The 22,568-nt window shown below is 39.5% G+C and overlaps 1 protein-coding gene across 1 annotated transcript; it reads right to left on the reverse strand.

Moving 5' to 3' along the window:
• Positions 1-15,826: 15,826 nt before the first annotated feature.
• On the reverse strand, positions 15,827-21,889 carry LOC141655532 (cucumisin-like). Its single transcript, XM_074462608.1, has 9 exons — positions 21,785-21,889; positions 20,969-21,060; positions 18,429-18,535; positions 18,096-18,339; positions 17,319-17,933; positions 17,005-17,226; positions 16,755-16,866; positions 16,436-16,649; positions 15,827-16,347 (listed from the first exon to the last, which is right to left on the reverse strand). The coding sequence occupies exons 1-9, from the start codon at positions 21,887-21,889 to the stop codon at positions 15,827-15,829; spliced, it is 2,232 nt and encodes a 743-aa protein (XP_074318709.1).
• Positions 21,890-22,568: the final 679 nt, after the last annotated feature.

Here is a 22,568-nt window from a genome sequence, read left to right on the forward strand (position 1 = left end):
CCTCACTCATGCCCTTCAATGTTTCATGTACCTGAAAAAGATTAATAAAATAAAGGGTCAACCAACCACAGGTTGAGTATATTTCCCATAACCTCCAACTCAAATTAATATAATTCGAGTCATTATTATTGAATAGGGCCACATTACGGAGTCGAGACTCCCTTAGGCTATGCCCTCCTCCGTGTACACAGGATAACAATCTTTTCCTCTTTTTCTCTTTTTCTCCTTTTTTCCTTTTTTCTCTTTTTCTTTCTTTTTATCCAGATATAGCGGGGCGGAGCCAATTGCCGAGCCCCCTGCCGAGCTCACTTCAGAGCTCACGTCCATGTACACGGGATAAAATAATAATGTGGTCCGGTCCCTTCCAGTAATAATGTCCTGGATGATACATTGACCAAATGTACATCTTAGCGATGGTATTTGAACATTAACATTATCATGTGAGCATTATAACGTCAATTATTAACACAAACAGTACCACAGTCATATCTCACGTAAACCACATTACGTAAATTACACGAGTATAACATAACTTTATCACATAAACAATCATTCACGTACATTATAATATCAAATAAGTAATTATGACAATAACTTACTTACTCATTACATTAACTTAACATGAAGGGGTAGGAAATATACCTCAATTGTTTCACTATTTGGAATACCCGTACTTATATATGCTTTCTCTAACTGGTTGCTATTTAGTTGTGTGTGCATGCCTTTTGCAATGGACTTCACGTCCTTTTATAGTAAAACTAAGTCGGTTACAATAGTAACCTATCTACTACCTATACTCCTACGTGTATTCTACTCCATCCAAATGAAACCTACATATCCTTTATGTAGTACGTGGTGTGCATGGTGACCATGCATGCTCACCCCTTTTTTTATTTACAATTTTTACATGTGATAAAAAAAACTAGTAAAATATTATAAATTTCATAAAATATCTAGATATTTTAATTTATGGGTTATTTTCTTTGAGATAGGTCTATTAAAAATTTTGCGGGTGAAGTTATTATTAAGTTAGATTCCAATCGAACTATTTTATTCTTATTCTAGGGTCTTACCTATACTAGGTAACTACGCCTTTCGAATTTTATTAGGTCAATATCTCCCTCTAGGATGGATCATTTCATTTGTGTACCTTTTTCGACTTTACTTGATAAAAATTCTTTCCCTTTTCAAATAAAGAATTTTCTCAAATCTATTAAATAATACTCCCTCATATTCACTATATTCTTCCCTATTTCCCTTTTCGGATTATTCGGGTTTTCTTCCCTATTTCCTTTTTTGGGTTGATTTGTGTGGTCCAAATTCAATTGCATGTGGGGTAGTGTATTTTGTGTGGTTCAAGTTAACTTTCTTATTTCTTGTGCAAAAAGGAAAAGGGAGGAATATAGTGAATAGGAGGGAGTATAATTTTATTTGGGGTATCACAGAAATGTAAAAGTTTTTATATAAAAATTAGAAACATCACTTGAATATAAAATTAGAAATACAGAGTATATATTATAATAATAACTTAAAGATTTTCCAAAGATTAACCCTCTCTGACAATACTTAAGAGAATCAAAAAAATTTGGGTTATAACTTCTATTTATAATCATAAGATCACCCTACCTTATGGTAATCTTCCGATGTGGGATAATTCTAGTATTTATACATAGTATATTCACCACACTTACATTACTTTTCAATGTAGGACAAATATATCTAAGTACACCATTTTTTTCGCACTTACTTTGTCATCAACCCGATTTAATAATGAGAAAATACAATACAATCTACACTCTAATGATAACATTTTTTTTGTCACAATCTAATTATATAATTTTCATACTATACTTTTTTGTCAAATGAAATATAAAATTTTTATATCAAAATTATAAACATCACTTTAATATAATATAGAAAATGTACATATATGGGATAATTCTATTATTTATACATAATATATTCACCACACTTACATTATTTTACAACGTGGGACATATAACGTACTAAAAAGTACATATCAAAAGATTTAGGATGCCTCATATTTATATCAAAAGATTTAGGACCATTATCGTATTTTCTCGACATGAAAGTGACTCCCACTTCGACTGGTATTCATATCAACCAATCCAAGTATGTTTCGGATATTCAGGCTCGTTTAGACATGCTTGATTGTAACACTCCCATGCAGGGACGAAGCTAGGGTAAAATTTTGACCGGGGCCGATTTCCACTTTGTCTTATGGTTATACTCATTTATTTATCATAGATTTGATATCGTTATTTTAATTTCGAAATATTTATATTTACGAAACATACAAGTTTTTTTTTTTTTTCAACAGACTTAATCAATATATTATACGATAAAACAAATCCAAAATATAAAGTGACAATAAGCCTACTTTAAGACGGTTCTATTAGATTTTAAGGTGAAACAAAGTCTACGTTAAAAAATAATAGTGCGAGTCGTTGAGGGCCCGTATGATTAACGCTAAACAAGAAACTTGTAGAAGGAAAAAAAAAAGCAAATGGTAAAAAACAAGCTTTGCTGTGAGTCGAACCAGAACCATCAAAGAAGTATTCCATTCTTACCTCGAGAGTTTACCATTGTGCTACTACAGACTATATTCAGCTTACTACCATTTATTAATTAGCTCTAAATAATTCACCCGGGCCATGGCCCATCCGGCCCTGACTGAGCTCCGTCCCTGCTCCCATGCTTTCTCATCCTTCACTTATTCGTCAAGATGATCTCCCTATTGTTAATGCTACGAATTATAGAGCTGTTGTTGGTAGTCTACAATACTTATCCTTGACTCGACCCGATATTGCCTTTCCGGTAAACAAGTTGGCCAATTTCTTACTTATCCGACTGCATGCTACTCATGCATTGGTGTGCGTTAAAGCGTCTTCTTCGTTTCTTAAAGGGTACAATTCATCAGGGTATTCATTTTCCCAAAACTAACGCCTTTAACTTTCATGGCTACTGTGATGCGGACTTGGCCGGAGATCATAATGATTATTTGTCTACTACTGACTTTGTTGTCTTTGTTGGTCAACATCCTATTTCATGGTTGTCGAAAAAGCAACGTGCCTTATCCCGCTCCTCTACCGAGGCTGAATTTCGTGCTATTGTCGACACCACCTCTGAGGTGCTATCACTTCAAGGATAACACGGAATAGTAATGGACGAACCCGTCACTATTTAGCCTTTCCCGTCACAAAAAGCGGGTTTGTGACGGATTACCCGTCACAAGCTGGCGTCACTCTTAATGGTCACAAAAAGCGGAAGTGTGACCGATAGTCCGTCACAAAAGGAGGTGGGACAGACTTGTGACGGATTGCCCGTCACAAACCCGCTTTTATGTGGGTCCCTTTTAGCCGTCACAAAACTGACACTATACACGCTATCGTAAATTTCGAGATGAATTGATATGAATTGATACGGGAGGAGAAATGGGATTTGAGATTTTAAACTTGAGAAAAATTTGACATGAATTGATATTTTGACATTAGAGAGAAAACACTAGAGAGAGATTAGGGAGAGGAAATGGATGGGAAATGATAAGGGTAATGTAATACTCCGTATTTATATGTCTTGGGGTACTCTATCGAGTAGCCCTTACTCTGTCGAGTATGGGCTAGTTGCGAAGTAAAATAGTTTCTGACCTGTTGGGTACTCGATCGAGTAGCTTGGGTACTCGATCGAGTAAGGGGGTACTCGATCGAGTGCCTTGGGTACTCGATCGAGTGTCCGGTTTTACGGGGGAGTTTTCTCGGGTTTTGTTAATTACGCGATTAAGGTATTTAAACATATTCGTCATTGTTTTAAATCACTTTTTACAAAACCTAAAACCTGTTTAAGAGAGAAATCAACTAGTTCTTCTTCCTAATCGCGTTCTTGACAATTCCCGGAGTTCAGACGGTCAGTTCGTATCGTAGTTCGCGTCGTTGGATTCCTTGCGTCGAGGGTAAGCTTTTAATATAATTTCTATAATGCTTTGTTAAGATTGGTGAAACCCTAATTTAGGAATTGGGGGTTTTGGTGTGTAGTTTGTGATGTGTAGTCTTTATGTGCTGTATGATAGGAGGAGAATTCGTAGAGGAGCCGTTTTGATACAGCTGTAGATACCGTCTGCGTGTTGTGCTTTCCAGGTAGGATTTCCTACTCAGTATTAGTCCCATAATGGGATATTGGTGATGTGCTGTAGTTAGTTGTTTGATATGATGATTGTGATTGTGATTGTGATTGTGATTGGTTGTCTATGGCTCTCGAGATGCGTTCTCGGCTGAGTGGGGTCACTTGCGGGAGTGACTTCACGCCTAGTTTCGCCCTTCGTGGAACCCGCCACGGAAGGGGATGTGCACATTAATGGGACGGGGTTATCGCTCGTATGATGAGCGGGGCTTAGGTGGGGAACGGCCTGCGGTCCCCCATCGAGGCGGTGGTCCAGTGGGACGGTCGAGTATTGAGATGATGGGAGTTGGTGGTGTGTGTGTGTGTGTGTGTGTGTGATTCGGTTGTCTGTTTGCCTTATTATTGTTATCTATATTGATTGTGTGATTAGTACTGACCCTGGTGTTGTTTTGTAAACCTGCGGTGATCCATTCGGGGATGGTGAGCAGATATTGAACAGGTATAGAGATGAGTCTTTGGGATAGCTGGGATGGCCACGACATGACGATAGAGTCTTCCACTGTAGTTTAGCATTTATTTACATTTGATTGAACGATTAGTTTGGAATAATGTATCGTACTTTGGTTTGGTTTTGAGGATTGTATTTATTCATTAAACTATTTATAATAAACGTTGTTTATGTTTTGTCTATTTGATTATCATACCTCGGGCGACCGAGATGGTGATGTCTTCATACCCGAGTGGTCCTGGTAAGGCACTTGGAGTATGGGGGTGTTACAAATGGTATCGAGAGACGATCCGAAAAACCTGTAACCAATGAACTTAATGAACATAGGGAGTCAATTAAAATGAACCAGGGGTAAAAGTTGTAGGAGCTAGTGCAAAGGCTTGGGAGACGTCCTAAAGTCGCGGGGTCGCCCTACAACTTTGAACCGGTCACATGGGGAAAGTGTTTGTCGAGTCATCTGTGTGTTTGATTAACTTGTGCAACAAAGTGATGAAGTGTGTTGATTGGTTGGTGTTGAAGTAGGAAGTTGAGAATGTGAAAGAAAAGTAATAAATGTGTGGACTTGATGTTGGAATAGCATGTTGGATGTTTACAATGTGGCTTTAATAGCATGATGAATTGATTTTGTTGATAGTAGAATAGATGCGTAGCATATTTATTATGATATCATGTGATTTTATAAGGTTAGCATGTTAGCATATGACGTAATATGCGGGTAGCTCTTACGTACTAGTGATACTCGATCGAGTGGGGACCGACTCGATCGGGTGGGTTTTAGCGATTTTGACTCGGAATCGCGTTTTGGGGCACTCGATCGAGTAACTAGAGGTACTCGATCGAGTAGAAAATCACTCGATCGAGTAGCCTAGATACTCGATCGAGTGGGTTAGAGATCGAAGGTCCTGTTTGGTTACGGAGTTTGGGTACTCGATCGAGTACAAGGGGGCACTCGACCGAGTAGCCCGTTACTCGATCGAGTGGGTTTGGATACTCGATCGAGTAGGTTCTGGGCAGCGTGTTTTCGTGTTTTGAAGTTTAGTACATATGTTTATATCTACCCTTTCTTATATATGTATAGTTTCAAGATGCCGCCAAAGAGAAATGCTTTGTACGCGAGAGCAGAGCTTATGACCATGGATGACATCGTAAAGATGTTAGAACACCAAGATGCTCTTCTTTGAGACCTTAAAGAAAGTGAATGAAGACAAGAATAAGGATAAGGAGAAGGAGGTTGACCATGCTAAAGTCAGCCTCTATATTGCGAGGTTTAACCCGAAGGAGTACAAGGGAGTTGAGGAGCCTAACCTTCTTGATAGTTGGTTGAGGGAGATGGAGAACATACTAGATTTAGTTCTTGTCCGATGAGATGAGAGTGGATCAGCTGCATTCTATACGAGGGAGGCGGTGGCAAGTGGTGGGATTCGGTGAAAGTGAGTGCCAAGGAGATATATACCAACCAAGGGTTACCTGCTATACCTTGGGAGGAGTTTCGTAATTTGTGAGGAAGGAGTTCGTACGAGAACATGTGAGGAGTAAGTTGAGAGAGGAGTTCGACAAGTTTAAGATGGCTTTGAGATGTCGTGGTTTGAGTACTACAGGCGGTTCAATGAGAAATCTAAATATCTTTGAGGATATGGGTTTGAGTGAGGAGAATCGGCTTTGAGGTTTGAGAGAGGGCTAACCACGAAAATTATGGATAAGTTACCCGTGGGAGTCCTTGCGATATAAAGGAAGCGTATGAGAGGGTGGGAGAGCTGAAAGACTAGTGGAGATGGCTCGGAGAGGTCGGGTGGAGAGAAGAGGAAGTTTGAGGGTGAGGGTGGTGGTCAAACTAATTTCAAGAAAGGCAACCACAATCAATCTAAGGGATTTTCTTCGGGTCCGGGTTTAGTCTTTGGGACTTCCTTTGGGCGAGGCCGAGGAGTGTGAGTAATAGTTGGGGAGTGACTGCTTTGGTTGTGGTGGCGTAGGCCACAAGAGACATGAGTGCATGAGTGCAGGATCGTCGAGAGACACCGCACGAGCTTTGCGAGCAAATGGACCGGTGGATCATGGCCAAACCGGGAGGTCGAGCTACAGAGTGTGGAGGCAACCGAACGGCGGTAATTCTTATCGAAGACACCGATGAACAACAACAACAATCAATCAAGGGTCGGGTGCTAAGCCGACCGCATCGGCCAAGATCTTGTCCGGGAGGTGGGCGGAAGACCGATGGCAAGTTGTTCATGATGGACAAGAAGAAGGCGGTGAGGAAGATGCGCATGTTATCACCGGTACTTTCCTTGTTAATGGTATTCCTACGTTTGTTTTGTTTGATTCGGGGGCTTCTCGGTCGTTTGTGTCTTCGAGTCATGTAAAACAGTTGGGTTTGAGTATATGAGTACGTTAGTGAGCGAGTTTTCATACCTTCTGGTGAGTCTGTATCGTGTGGGAGGTTGTTTAGAGATGTATCTTTGATAGTTGGGCAAGTCGATTTCCCTGTAGACTTGCTAGAGTTTCCTTTTAATGGTTTTGAGATGATAGTTGGGATGGATTGGTTAGGAAAGTATAAAGCTAAGGTAGACTGTCATCAAAAGAAGGTGTCTTTAAGGGGTCCAAAGGGTGTAAGTGTGTCTTATCGTGGGTTTTTAGTCAAACCCAAAGTTAAGTTGATTGCAGCTGTTACTTTGAAGTCATATCTGAGGAAGGGATGTCCTTTGATCCTGTGCCATGTGAGAGATGACCGGATAGAGAGCCCGGCAGTTGATGAGATACCAGTGGTGGGGGAGTTTGCAGATGTTTTTCCAGAGGAGATTCCGGAGTTGCCACCGAAGAGGGAGATAGATTTCACCGTTGAGTTGAAGCCAGGGACGGGGCCAATCTCTAAGGCACCGTACCGTATGGGTCCTAAGGAGATGGAGGAGCTTAGGAAGCAGTTGGATGATTTGATAGAGAAGGGATACATTAGACCAAGTGTATCGCCTTGGGGAGCACCAGTTCTTTTCGTGAAGAAGAAAGATGGGAGCTTGAGGCTATGCATAGATTACCGGGAGCTGAACCGTGTGACGATAAAGAACAAGTATCCTTTGCCAAGGATAGATGACCTGTTTGATCAGTTGAGCGGTGCAACGGTCTTTTCTAAGATCGATTTGAGGTCGGGGTAGCATCGGTGAAGATTAGAGGTGGACATACCAAAGACAGCTTTCACGTCAAGGTATGGCCATTATGAGTATGTGGTGATGCCGTTTGGGTTGTCTAATGCGCGGCGGTGTTTATGGATTTGATGAATAGGATCTTCAGGCAGTTCTTGGACCAGTTTGTAGTGGTGTTTATCGATGATATCTTGGTCTACTCTAAGACTAAGGAAGAGCATGAGGAGCATTTGAGGATCGTGTTGCAGACTTTGAGGGATCACGAGTTGTATGCTAAGCTGTCCAAGTGTGAGTTCTGGTTAGAGAAAGTTGCTTTTCTAGGGCATGTAATCTCTAAAGATGGGGTAGTTGTGGATCGGCAAAGATTGATTTGTGACAAAGTGGGAAGCAGAAGAATGTTCTTGAGGTTAGGAGTTTCTTGGGTTTATTTGGATACTACTGAGACGGTTCGTGAAAGATTTCTCCAAGATAGCTAGACCGATGACGGCGTTGATGAGGAAAGAGAACAGGTTTCGTTGGGATGAGAGTTGTGAGACGGCGTTCCAAACCTTAAAGGAGCGTTTGACCACGGCTCTGTCCTAGCATTACTGAAGGAGCGAGAATTTCGAGGTTTATACAGATGCCTCGAAGAATGGGTTGGGATGTGTGTTGATGCAGAATGGTAAAGTGATTGCCTATGCTTCTAGGCAGTTGAAGCCTTATGAGGAGAACTACCCTACTCATGATCTGGAGTTGGGTGCAGTGGTGTTTGCTCTCAAGATTTGGAGACATTACCTTTATGGAGCAATCTTTAAGCTATTTTCTGATCACAAGAGCCTCAAGTACATCTTCACGCAGAAGGAGTTGAACATGAGACAGAGGAGGTGGATGAAGCTGATTGGTGATTATGACATGGAAATCATCTACCATGAAGGGAAGGCCAATGTTGTTGCTGATGCTTTGAGTAGAAAGAGTGTACATTCCATGTGTACAGCTCTATCTTTGATGAGGTGAGGATGAGGTAGCGAGCTTTGGGATTCATATGATGCGAAAGGAGATGCTATGGGTGATATGAAAAGTACATATGGAGTTTTATGATGACATTCGGGATAAGCAGGCTTTGGATCCTAAGATAGTGGAGTGGAGAGTTGGAGTAGAGAAAGGGACAGTGTCCCGGTTTTCCATTCATACAGATGGTAGCTTGAGGTTTGATGGTAGGTGGTGTGTTCCTAACGATGAGGAGTTGAAAAAGACGATCATGATGAGCGCATTGCACACCATATTCAGTTCACCAGGTGGAGACAAGCTATACAAAGATTTGAAGAAAACGTTTTGGTGGCCTGGGATGAAGAAGGAGGCAGTGAGTTTGTGTCCCGTTGTTTGACATGCCAAAGAGTTAAAGGGGAACAAATGACGACCACAAGGTAAGATTCGGTCTTTAGAGGTGCCTGAGTGGAAGTGGGAATCCATTTCCATGGATTTCATTGTGGGTTCGCCTAAGAGTCAACAAGGTAACAACATGATTTGGGTGATAGTGGATCGTCGACCAAGTCGGACTCACTTTGTTCCAATGAAAGATACATGGACTAAGGCACAATTGGCTATGGCCTATCGAAAGAACGTCTTTGAAGTTGCATGGAGTCCCTAAGGACATAGTGTCCGACAGAGATGCGAGATTTATATCGAGGTTTTGGAAGGAGTTGCGGGAATCGTTGGGAACAACTTTGAAGATGAGTACAACATTTCATCCTGCGACGGATGGGCGGCGAGAGAATAATCAAGACTCTTGAGGATATGTTGCGAGCTTGTGTGATGGATTTTGGTGGTAGTGGGAGCGGAGAGGTTGGACTTGATAGAGTTTTCTTACAACAATGACTATCACACCGGTATTGGTATGGCACCGTTTGAGGCTTTGTATGGGAGGAGATGTGGGAGTCCAATCTGTTGGGACGATAGTGCCGAGGCAAAGTGGTTTTAGGACCAGAGATGGTGCATGAGATGGTGGAGCAGTTAAGATGATCGGGGAACGGATGAGAGCGACCCGGGATCGACGAAGAAGAGTTATGCGGATCTACATCGTCGGGACATAGAGTTTCAGGTTGGGGACAATGTTCTTTCGAAAGTGTCTCCGATGCGTGGGGTTATGAGGTTTGGGAAGAAAGGCAAGCTAAGTCAGAAGTTTATAGGGCCTTATGAGATCTTAGAGCGAGTTGGGAAAGTTGCTTATCGTTTGGCTTTACCGGTGCGTTGGAGAGAGTGCATAATGTGTTTCATGTATCGCATCTGCGGAAGTATGTGAGTGACCCGTCACATGTGTTGGAGCGAGAGAACTTAGAGCTTGATGAGTCTTTATCATACCTTGAGGTGCCTAAGCGGATCCTAGACCGAAAGGTTAGAAAGACTAGGAGTGGTGAGACAGTTTTGCTTAAGATCCTTTGGTCTAACCACGAGACCGAGGAAGCTACATGGGAGGCAGAGGATATCATGAAAGAGCGTTACCCTTTCCTTTTTGATCAGGTATGTATGGTTACGGGGACGTAACCTTGTTTCTTTTAGGGGGGTAGGAGATGATCGCGAGAGTTTTTAAGAGTTTTATACACCTTTTATATGTTGTGTCGGTATGTTTGTCGGGATAAGTTGGGTTAGTGTCATGCTTTACGTTGTGTTTTGTTTGACCTTCGAGTCGGGAGGCTTATGGGAGTACCTTTGTTTAGTAGTGGTTTGAACTTCGGGGACGAAGTTCCTTTTAGGAGGGAAGGCGCAATACTCCGTATTTATATGTCTTGGGGTACTCTATCGAGTAGCCCTTACTCTGTCGAGTATGGGCTAGTTGCGAAATAAAATAGTTTCTGACCTGTTGGGTACTCGATCGAGTAGCTTGGGTACTCGATCGAGTAAGGGGGTACTCGATCGAGTGCCTTGGGTACTCGATCGAGTTTCCGGTTTTACGGGGGAGTTTTCTCGGGTTTTGTTAATTACGCGATTAAGGTATTTAAACATATTCGTCATTGTTTTAAATCACTTTTTACAAAACCTAAAACCTGTTTAAGAGAGAAAGCAACTAGTTCTTCTTCCTAATCGCGTTCTTGACAATTCCCGGAGTTCAGACGGTCAGTTCGTATCGTAGTTCGCGTCGTTGGATTCCTTGCGTCGAGGGTAAGCTTTTAATATAATTTCTATAATGCTTTGTTAAGATTGGTGAAACCCTAATTTAGGAATTGGGGGTTTTGGTGTGTAGTTTGTGATGTGTAGTCTTTATGTGTTATGTATGATAGGAGGAGAATTCGTAGAGGAGCCGTTTTGATACAGCTGTAGATACCGTCTGCGTGTTGTGCTTTCCAGGTAGGATTTCCTACTCAGTATTAGTCCCATAATGGGATATTGGTGATGTGCTGTAGTTAGTTGTTTGATATGATGATTGTGATTGTGATTGTGATTGGTTGTCTATGGCTCTCGAGATGCGTTCTCGGCTGAGTGGGGTCACTTGCGGGAGTGACTTCACGCCCTAGTTTCGCCCTTCGTGGAACCCGCCACGGAAGGGGATGTGCACATTAATGGGACAGGGTTATCGCTCGTATGATGAGCGGGGCTTAGGTGGGAACGGCTGCGGTCCCCCTGGCGGTGGTCCGGTGGACGATCGATATTGAGATGATGGGAGTTGGTGGTGTGTGTGTGTGTGTGTGTGACGGTTAATTTGTCTGTTTGCCTTATTATTGTTATCTATATTGATTGTGTGATTAGTACTGACCCGGTGTTGTTTTGTAAACCTGCGGTGATCCATTCGGGGATGGTGAGCGGATATTGAGCAGGTATAGAGATGAGTCTTTGGGATATTTGGGATGGCCACGACATGACGATAGAGTCTTATTTGTAGTTTAGCATTTATTTACATTTCAGTTGAGAACAGTTAGTTTGGAATAATGTATCGTACTTTGGTTTGGTTTTGAGGATTGTATTTATTCATTAAACTATTTATAATAAACGTTGTTTCTGTTTTGTCTATTTGATTATCATACCTCGGGCGACCGAGATGGTAATGTCTTCATACCTGAGTGGTCCTGGTAAGGCACTTGGAGTATGGGGGTGTTACAGGTAAAATTGTCAATAGTGTACTGCATTGAGTAAAATGTGTACTGCGAAAATCAGGACCCTTGATTTTTCATCACCAGATACAGATGCGCCACAAGAAATCCCTGTAAAGATGAATTAAATACTAATCATTCGCAACACCAAAAAGATTGAAATGAGATATACTTCCTCCATTCAACTCCACTCTACCACTTTACTTTTTTACGTTCGTCAACGCGTGTTTTACGCGGTAAATATCGTTAGCTACGTATTTGCAAAAATTAAAAAAGTTCGATATTTTTAATGTACTTGTAAAGACGAATTAAACAAGATCCCACATGAATATATTTTCACTTATGTATTGAGAGAAAATCGAGATTGAATGTGCACTTGTGAATAGTGTTGAAAATGGAAAAAGGTAGAGTGGAGTTGAATGGAGGAAGTACTATATAGTACTCATATAAACTACAATTGGTCTCCCTTGTGACGAGTTACCATTTGTGACGGATATTTTGTGAGATAAAATGGTAACAAAATGGGTTAGTGGAGAAAGGAGACCACATGAATAGTGTTGCAGAGAGAGAAAAAGTGGGTACATTGTGAGGTAAAATGGTATCCGTCTTCAGCTTGTGACGGATATGTAATGTCTTCAATGAGAATTTGTGTATAAACTAAGGCTTTCTAACACGGCAGTTCAACAGCAATTGTGGCGGCATGCATCTCTAGCGGCATAATAGGATACTAAAATAAAGTTTTAAAACAAGTAAACCTTAAGCTGAGAGTAGAAAGAAAAAGAAGATGTCACCATTTAGTTGGTTAAGCATCATTACTATCTAAACACAACAAAAAAATTAACCTAAACTAAAGCAACCACAATCAATGGTTCAATGGCCAGAAGTCACCTACATTTACAAGTTTCTTGCACACCAATTATTATGCCAACAACTTATGCCAACAGCAAATCACCTGAACGATGGTTTCATGTATACATAACGCAAGATTGAGAGACCAATCACATACCCTTAAACTCGTTAACACAGAACAACGGCCTCACATTAGGAAATATGGGTAGACTCATAACATTTTGACATGAGAACCTTGATGTTTGGTGAGTACCTGCAGACAAAAAGGCCATTTAGTATCCTAAATGAAGAAACATAATCATGTATTGATAAATGATAAAGGTGGTAAAGTTGTAGCGCACAACACATATATGCACCTAACTTTGACAATTTACTTCCGGAAGTTTTTGCTTAAATGGGGTTGAAATGCAAACTATTTAACAAAATGGGGTCGGTTTCAAACTATTTACCAAAAATGGGTCCACGTCATTATTTCCGGATTCTTTTTTTTTTTTTTGAGGAGTTATTAGTTTCTCGCTGTCCCGGACAGCGAGATATTGCTTAACATGTTACGGAAATAGAGAAGCTAGTTTCGTCCTCGCCGTTCTCCTTGCTCCGACCACCAAATAACGAAATATCACCACAATTCTCTTCGTCACACTTCCCTTATCATACACACATCTTTGTTTGAGTTATTAGCTCAATCTTTTGCGCAAAAGATGACCCGCAATATCACTGTCCACTAACGATTTCGGTTTCGCGGCAATCCATTTATATTGTCTCAATCATCTTTCTCTTGAATCTGTAGAAGTAGAAATGTGACAAAAACTAGCAAACGTAAAACGTACAGTAAGGATTAGCCAATAAACCTGGAGTTCAACCTCACTAGAGTAGACTTTAACAAAACTCAACTCTGTCAAGGTTGTGAACTATGGGGATTTGATATAAATGGATTGTTGCGAAACCGAAATCGTTAGTGGGCGGTGATATTGCGGGTCATTTTTTGTGCAAACCATTGAGCTAATAACTGAAACAAAGATGTGCGTATGATAAGGGAAGTGAGAAGAAGAGAATTGAGGTGGTATTTCGTTATTTGGTGGTCGGAGCAAGGAGAACGGCGAGGACGAAACTAGCATGTCTATAGCTGTAATATGTCAAGCAATATCTCGCTGTCCGGGACAGCGAGAAACTAAGAACTCCTCAAAAAAAAAAAAGAATCCGGAAATAATGACGTGGACCCATTTTTGGTAAATAGTTTGAAACCGACCCCATTTTGTTAAATAGTTTGCGTTTCAACACCATTTAAGCAAAAACTTCTTACTTCCGTGGTGTTATTATGGGCAATTTCTATTAGAAAAAACACCGCAACTTCTTTTTCCGGAGTGTTATTGAAACACTGAGCTTTAACATGTCTATGAACAAAATATCACTCTGATGCACCAACTACAAATTCTCAACATCCCTAACAAGAACCATCTAATTCTGTGGCTCAGATATGCACCCTTCATCATGTTGTGAGATGAAGCTCACACAATTAAGATACATAAACTACCTGCATTACAAATTTACAATGAACGGCATGTGGCATCTATGCACCCTAAATCAACAAGGAACAAAAAATCAATTACCACGGCGGCAGAAGGCGGGAGCACGGCAGGTGGCAGCTGAGAGAAGAAAGAAAAAGAAGATAAAGAAAAGAAGGAAAAGAAGAGGGGAAAGGAGAGGGAAAAAAGAGTAAAAAAAGACAAGGGAGAAAGGAATTACCACGGCGACAAGCAAAGGTGGCGGTTGCGGGAGGTGGTGGTGCCAGCAGAATGGCGACAAGCACAGGTGGCGGAAATAAATGAGAAGAAGAAAGATTAGAGAAGAGAAGAGAAGAGAAGAGAAGGAATAAGATGGGTGGTTGTTGTTGTTGTTGTTGTGTTGTCGGATGTGGTGTGATAGCAGGACAAAGGTGGTGTGGTGGCAGGCCGGAGGTGGTGGTTGATGGGGGAAGCGATTTAGTGTTAGGATTTCGAAAATTCAATGTAGAGGAAAATGAGTAAGAGTCGCGTGTTTTCTCAACTTAAGAAACAATGTGACGGATATTCCGTCACAAAAACTAAAATATTTGACAGACTATCCGGCCCAATCCCGTGTTTCAAAACCCCTATGTGACGGATTATCCGTTATATGTGACAGAGTATCCGTCGCAGATTGCTTTTTCAGATTCCTTTATGTGACGAAATATCCCTCACAAGAAAAGATATATGTGACGGAATATCCGTCACAAATTACTGTTATGTGACCCGTCACAAGTACCTTTTTTATGACGGATAATCCGTCACAACTTTTGGCGCCCTTGATTTTTTTAACGCGCCATTATTATGCGACGGTATGTGACGGATAGTCCGTCACAAGTATTTGTCTGTCACAAGTCCGTCACAAACCCGTGTTTTGTGACGGAATTTTTATCTGTCCCTACACTTCCGTCACTGATCCGCTATATCCTTGTAGTGTATGGTTAAAATCGCTCTTCTCTAAACTGCATATTCCGTTACCAAAAGCACCTGTTATATTTTGTGACAACCTTAGTGCTACAAATTACTCTGCTAATTCATTCCCGTACGAAGCACCTTGCATTAGCCTTTCACTTCGTGGGTGAGCAAGTTCAACTGGGAACAATCCGCATTCAACATATTAATGGTGATGATCAAATTGCAGACACATTAACTAAACCATTACCAAGACCTCGGTTTAATTTGCTTGCATCCAAGATCGGTCTTACACTCTGTCCGTCCGTCTTGCGGGAGTGTGTTAAGAATATCAATATTACTAAGTCAAATGTGAAGTCAGAGTCCAGCAACAACAACTCCTCTGCCTTTCTTCCCTCCTAGTTTTACTAGTTTGTTAATAGTCAAATATACTCCTTATTTCTAGTTATTTGTTATACCTTTTTAGCTCTTAGTTAGCTAGTCTTTAGGTGCTTCTAACTCCTTATTGTTATATATATGTCCATCTTATAATCTCTGATTATCAATACAATTATACACAATGGTTTCATCCTTCACAGAACAAACCAATTATTATTCCATGAGATATCAATCACATAATAATTAAATTACACATTTTTTCTTGTATAACAAATTAAATGCATTATTTATCACACCCATATATATGTTCTATGACAAATTATATACTACAATTGGACTTCTAACTTGATGTTCACCATCATTCCAAACTAAAGAAGAAGATATGAGACCTCTCAAACCAATTCTCCCGGTTACTTTAACACTGAAGGACAACTTTTCACCTATAGACTTAAATACCAAAACACTTGGCTGCACTGTGACAGCCAATGCCTGCCCTTCTGGAGTCATCACTGAAGCACTATAGGTCGAGTTTGAAGATCCGATATTAGTGACTGTCCTATAAAACACGGCATTAAAAGCGCCTGCACTTGTAGGGATTGCCATCGAAGGGTAGTTGAGATCCCAATTAGTAGTGTTACTACAATTGTTCCTTGTTCCTGAGATTAGTTCTATTTGAGTTGCAGTCAGCCCTTCACTGCATAAAAAGTTGATATAGTCGGCTTCTTCAGCATCGTAGACTAGGCCAGGATTTACGGCTTTCAATGGGTTTATATGGCCGGACCCATATGCAAATTCAGCTTCTTCATTGGATGCGCTGCTCATCGGAGAGGCTGGTAAATTTGCATACACATAAGGTACATACAGTATTAATTAATAAACGCCAGTAGGACATTACGGATGTTTGTCTGTAAGACGTACCAGTAGTCATGAGAGCAGATTTGATAGCAGCAGGAGACCATGTAGGGTGAAATGATTTGATATATGCAGCAACTCCGGAAGCGTGAGGGCAAGACATGGAAGTTCCAGAAATGATGTTATACTGCACAGACCTTGGGTCACTCTCTGCTCCCGATACTATGGCAATAGGTGAGTACGCCGCCAAGATGGTTAGCCCAGGGGCAGTCAAATCCGGCTAAATTGTTATCCAATGCATACAATAATGTCATTTACATGAGGTTTATATTTCTGAACTCTAATTTTGATTATATTAATAGGATTTATGGTAGATGGTTAATACCTTGAGAATTCCTGGTGAGATTGGATTCGGGCCCCTGGAAGAAAATGAGGCCACTGTTGGGGAGGATGCGTCTTTTATTGCAACACTAGTTAGTATTGTTCCATATGGCGTACTACATATACAAATGAGAATGTAGTTAATTAATTTCAATACAAGTACCGGAAATAAAGTTACTGATTAATAGATTGATTATGAAAATAAAAGTCGGATTGCCACATGTGACATATGCCTCCATTCGGTAATATAGTACCTTGTTAAGTTTCTAGCGTAAGAGAGAACACGAGCGCCATCTTCTGGCTTAAGGTAAGATGCTGGTAGAGGAAACGACTTTGGAGAATCGTGTGAATCTAAAAACTGCATGATGACCCCAGCGGCGCCAGCAATGAAGGGTTCTTCCCCGGTGATCCGAATGTCACATAAAACAATCTTGCCTTCCACCAATGTCTTATCCAATGTGTCTTCACCACAAAATCTATATATAATTGAGTACATAAACATCAAATGTCAACGGATAAATAAAATGACAGACAAAGTTACAAAGCATAGTAAATATAGTTTTGTTACCTTGAGGGTGAATCACTATCGTCGGATAAAGGATTAGGTGCATCGCCTCCATAAATTAAAGGAAAAGTCTTGTTTTTGGGATCAAAAGTGTTTAATGAAATACCCTGGACGACCATACCATTGCCAAGCTTAACCTCAGTGATAAATTTGCGATCAATGGAACTAGCTGCCACAGTTAAAAACCAAGGAGCGAAATTAAAGACTTTTCCAAGGACGGGCCCATCATTTCCAGCTGAGGCAGACGTCAAGATGCCTTTCTGCATCGCGTGAAAAGATCCGATTGCCATTGTATCCACCAAGTATGGATCCCACCCACCTCCAACTGAAACGGATATAATGTCAACTCCATCTGACATAGCCGTGTCAAATGCAGCCAGAAGATCGGCGTCATCACAATTGTCTGACCAACAGACCTTGTATACTGCAATTCTAGCTGATGGAACGCCACCACGAGCCGTTCCTAAGCCAAGCCCTAAGAAGCTTGTCCCGGCCACTGCTTTACCTGCTACTGTTGAGGCTGTGTGTGTACCATGCCCACTTGAGTCTCTTGGGGATGCTATGTCAATGTTGCTGATGTTGTTGTCTGCTCTGAAGTATTGCGCCCCTATTATTTTGCTGCATCGATCATTACAGTATTGATTAATTATGACTTGTGAGATATCAGAGGCTCTCAGGATTTGAACCCGTGACCCTTTTGTCACGCTAGCTCTGATACCATGTTGAAATATTTCTGCTTAACACAACCTTATACAAATTATATAGAGTGAGGATTCTTACTTGTTACAGGTAAAGTTAAGTGAAGTATCACAACGACCCTTCCATTTGGCTGGCGGTGGACCAAATCCTTCATCACTAAAGCTCTCAGATTCCGGCCAGATTCCGGAGTCTATGACCCCCACAATAACATCACTTTCAAGACTACTTCTCTCGACATCCAAAGGGAAACCCATGAAATCCCATGACCTTGTTGTATGAAGCTTCCTCTTTCGACTAGGAAACACGGACACCACTCCAGCCATTTCTAGGAATAAAAATAACAGTCTTATAAGAATATCAAAGGAAAGTGAAAAGATTATTAATTAATAGATGTAATGGGTTGAGGCAGCTTACTTGAGAATATCTCTGCTTCCTCATCAGTTATATGTACAACAAATCCTTTGAAGTTCTTGAAAGAATACACAAGATAGTCCGCAGCCTTCTTGAGGTCTAGAAGATTGCTGAAACAAAAAATTGCCATCCGTACTTGTTAATATATACTCCCTCTGTCCGGTCGTTTGTTTCTTTTCCATATTAGAATTTATTTTAAGAATGAACTTGATGGATAATTTGATTATTCTCACTTAATTTGTTCCACTTGTCAATTGGTAATTGACTCCTTTCCTCTTTCCTTGGTCTTTGTGTCAAAACCAAAGGACAATAATTGACTGGGACAGAGGAGTAATATATTGATGCAAATGTCAGCTAGCTTTGTTAGTGTCTCGGTGAAGTTATGAACGAGAATATCTCGTAGTGCGGATTGATTCAAATCCCGTCAATATCAAAATCACCCTTGTACCCCTTTAAAAAAAAGATTAATATCGAGGATTTGAATGATACTTGTCGACAAAAGCCACTAGATGACAAAATAGTAGTTTGTTATGTAAGCTGTAAAGTAGTTAAGGTTAGTTATAACCTGAAATAAGAGGTCAGTTAATGCCTCTATGAAATAGGAAGTTTCTAAACATAATTAAACACAAGTCTATGAGATAACACAAAAACATGCAAGTTGTAATTGACTCCCTTAACTTTATTTAAAAATCTTTTGGGTCTCTTAATTAATGGCTTAAAGAGCTTTTATAAGAGTTTGTATTAACAGTACACGCTGGTTATTACAACAATAACATACAAATATTAAGCCTTACAACTTTTTTATTTCATTAACAAAGTGTTTTATCTTTTATTTTATTTGAAAGAGATATTTTAATCATATTTAAACAAATAATTAGACATAGGATGCAATATTATAACTAAGTTAATTAGCTCGTTACAACACACGGTGTCAAACTAGTTATGCACTAATAGCAATCAAGCCCAATAAATTTAACCAAAAGTGATATCAACCCCGTTTTTTATGTTTCATTAAAATAGTATCGAAAATTCAATTTATATTGATATTATACAACTTATAACAAAATTTTTTATAGTAATTTAATTTCAACTTTATTAATTACCATACAATAATTAGGTGTATATATCTAAGAAAATTTTACATCCATTTATAAAAAAAACTAAATAAAAATTCATGAAATATTCGTACATACTCTCTCCATTCAAATGAATTCCATACACTTGTTAAATAAATATGAGGTATATTATGAAATTCATTTGAAAGGGCGGAGTATATAATAACTTGTCAATAATTGTAAATTATTAGAAACAATAATTCTTGTATGATATTGTTTTACACAACTGATATTTACCTAAATAAGTAAATAACATTACGAAGGTGTCGTTTGGTTGTCCATTAAAAGTGGGTGAATTGGAAAAAATGGAGACTGTTTGTTTACCTAAAATTCCATGAATTGCATTTTTTAAGAAGTTCCCAGTTCCACCAATAGTTTAATTACCTAGCCTCCCCCAGCCCCCAGGTAATTGAAAACTCACGCATAAATCCAACTCACGGATGCCAATCAAATATGTTTTGGCAATTCACGTGTATTAATCAATTCACATGTTTTTTTTAAAATCATGGGAAACTAATTCCCGCATGGCAACCAACACAAACCACCATTTTTTCACGATTTATAAAATTGTAAAAATTGAGGAATTTATTTTTTTGATTGGATTGTAAATTGACTTATTTTTGTGAAATATTCATTAAAAATTAAACAATGGGTTGAATTTCACTTTCGATTAAGGTTATGAAGCTTAATTGTTAAAAAAACTTGATGGGGCCAAATTTCGCCTTTAAGCAAAGCAAAGCGTCTTACTTGTAGCTTGTGACGGATAGTAGCCCTCTCATAATATGCAAGTGGGAGGGCAAGTAGGGCGCTCCATTTTCGTCCAACTTGTCCTCCCACTCGCAATTGTGTGAGAGGGTCAGTATCCGTCATAAACTTTTGACGGAGGCGTTAATGTCCACTTTCTCAAATAATATTAATTCATACATAACAATCTTTTCTCTATATCAATAATTGAAGACTTTTACCGAAGATATCTTAGTCGAGTAATTAAGACGGAGGTATTGTGAACAATAGGTCTCAAGCTCGAATTCGCGTAACCTTCTATTATTGCGCGCTTAGTTAGATAAATGAAAAAAGTAATTGAAGATTTTTGCTATAATATTCCTTCATACATAACAATCTTCTCTTTATTATTCATTCCGATGTCATTTACTTCTAGTATTTTTGACTCTGTCGTTGGTTGGCGCAGTGGTAGCATGGGGCTGCGCTTGGTAGGGAGGTCTGCGGATCGATCCCCCACAACTGCGATTGGGAGGGGTTTAAATACCGTAATCCTTGGACACGCCCCGAAATCCGGATTAGTCGACCCAATGTGGTTCGGATTACCGGATGGTTTAGACCAATTACACAAGTAGTGGCATTAAACAATAATAGTTGCAGGCTAGTACATGAACACTAGATTTAGCGAAACATAATATATAATCTTACCCTCCAAGAACATCCAATATCATCTTTAGGTAAATGTCTCCGACGACAGGGAGGTCAGGCATCTCCATATCACCCATGTACACAATATAATCCTATCATAAATCAAAAATTCAGACAATAAACTTTTAAACCATTTAATAATTATACTTGTACCATGGAGTATATTAATTTTTTTTTTGGGATATTCTACATGGTACCCCTTAATTTTTTGACTTTCTACATGGTACCCCTATATTTTTTAAAACATACATGGTACCCCTAATTGTTGTTATTATCACTAAGTGTACCTCTAAACTTTATTGTTCGTCAATTAAACTCAGTTTTAGGCGTTAAGTGATGACTTGGATGCGCAATCAAGCATGTCATTTATTATCCCATGACATAAAGACTCTATTAGGCTCAATATTCATCTCGATCATAATAGTTATTGATATATATGGGCTAAATGAGCTAAAAAAAATTTGACGGAAAATTTATTGATTCCCTGCCAAATTATCACGTCCAAAGATGGATATTGAGCCTAATAAAGTCCTTATGCCATGGAATGATAAATGACAAGCTTGGTTACGTGTTTACGTAATCACTTAACGCCTAAAACTAAGTTTAATTGACGGAAAATAAAGTTTAGGGGTACCCTTAGTGATAATGACAACAATTAGGGGTACCATGTATGTTTTAAAAAGTGTAGGGGTACCATGTAGAAAGTCGAAAAATTGAGGGATACCATGTAGAATATCCCTTTTTTTTTTTTTTTTGTTACAAACCACGGAGTATATTATAAATCAAGTCGATTAAACATCTCGTAAACATGATTACCTTTCTTTCAAGTTCATCAGCTTGTACTGGCGCGAGAAGGCATGCGTAAACAAAAAGGCTTAGGACTATAAGATACATTGCGCCAGGAAACCATGCTTTAGCCATCAAAGTTAAGCTTATGTTTACCTGGATAATTAACTTTGAAATATTTCTTGTTAAGTGGCTAATTAGTAGATGGCTTCGTACGTTATTTATACAAAAGTTCAGAAGCATTATGTGCTGACAAGTTGACATTTACATATTACTAGCAATGCAAGAATTTTTCGTATAATCTCAGCGGACTTTAAGCTCCGAATACTTGCATGTCTAAATATAACCGACAATAAATAAGCAAGTAGTCTTTTAAACAATTACGAAGTATTTTTTTGGTGCCAAGTCTTTCAAATAATTATGAATACAATATTCCATGGCTTTGAAGCATCATGATTTATGAATTGGTAGTCAATGTGATTTAGGACAATTATTCACGCACCGATAAGGTTACAGTTATGATCGTGAAATTGGTAGCCGTTGAGTTTATCGATCCGGTATTAAAGAAGGGGAGAGAGGGTGAATTAAGTACCCTTTTAAAAAATTTAAACTCTAAAGCGAAAGGATAGCTCTCGTTGATACTAAAACAGTACACAGGCGAATTATACAATCTCGGTGACTGTTCAAACAATACGAATTGTGCTGTACTATTCTGTTCGTATGCGTGGAACAAGATCTATAAGAAAGAACGAGAAATAAAACAAATAAAGAGAAAAGGCACGAGACACAAGATTTTTAACGTGGTTCGACCTAC

Source organism: Silene latifolia, chromosome 5, assembly GCF_048544455.1.
Source record: "Silene latifolia isolate original U9 population chromosome 5, ASM4854445v1, whole genome shotgun sequence".
Classification (NCBI taxonomy): domain Eukaryota; kingdom Viridiplantae; phylum Streptophyta; class Magnoliopsida; order Caryophyllales; family Caryophyllaceae; genus Silene; species Silene latifolia.

Excerpts from the sequence above, each read along its gene's own strand:
- LOC141655532 (XM_074462608.1), bottom strand. The coding sequence starts at position 21,889 with ATGGCTAAAGCATGGTTTCCTGGCGCAATGTATCTTATAGTCCTAAGC. Across the intron at positions 18,536-20,968 it reads ATATTGGATGTTCTTGGAGG|CAATCTTCTAGACCTCAAGA; the intron begins GTAAGATTATAT and ends TTTTTGTTTCAG. Across the intron at positions 17,227-17,318 it reads GATAGTGATTCACCCTCAAG|ATTTTGTGGTGAAGACACAT; the intron begins GTAACAAAACTA and ends AATTATATATAG.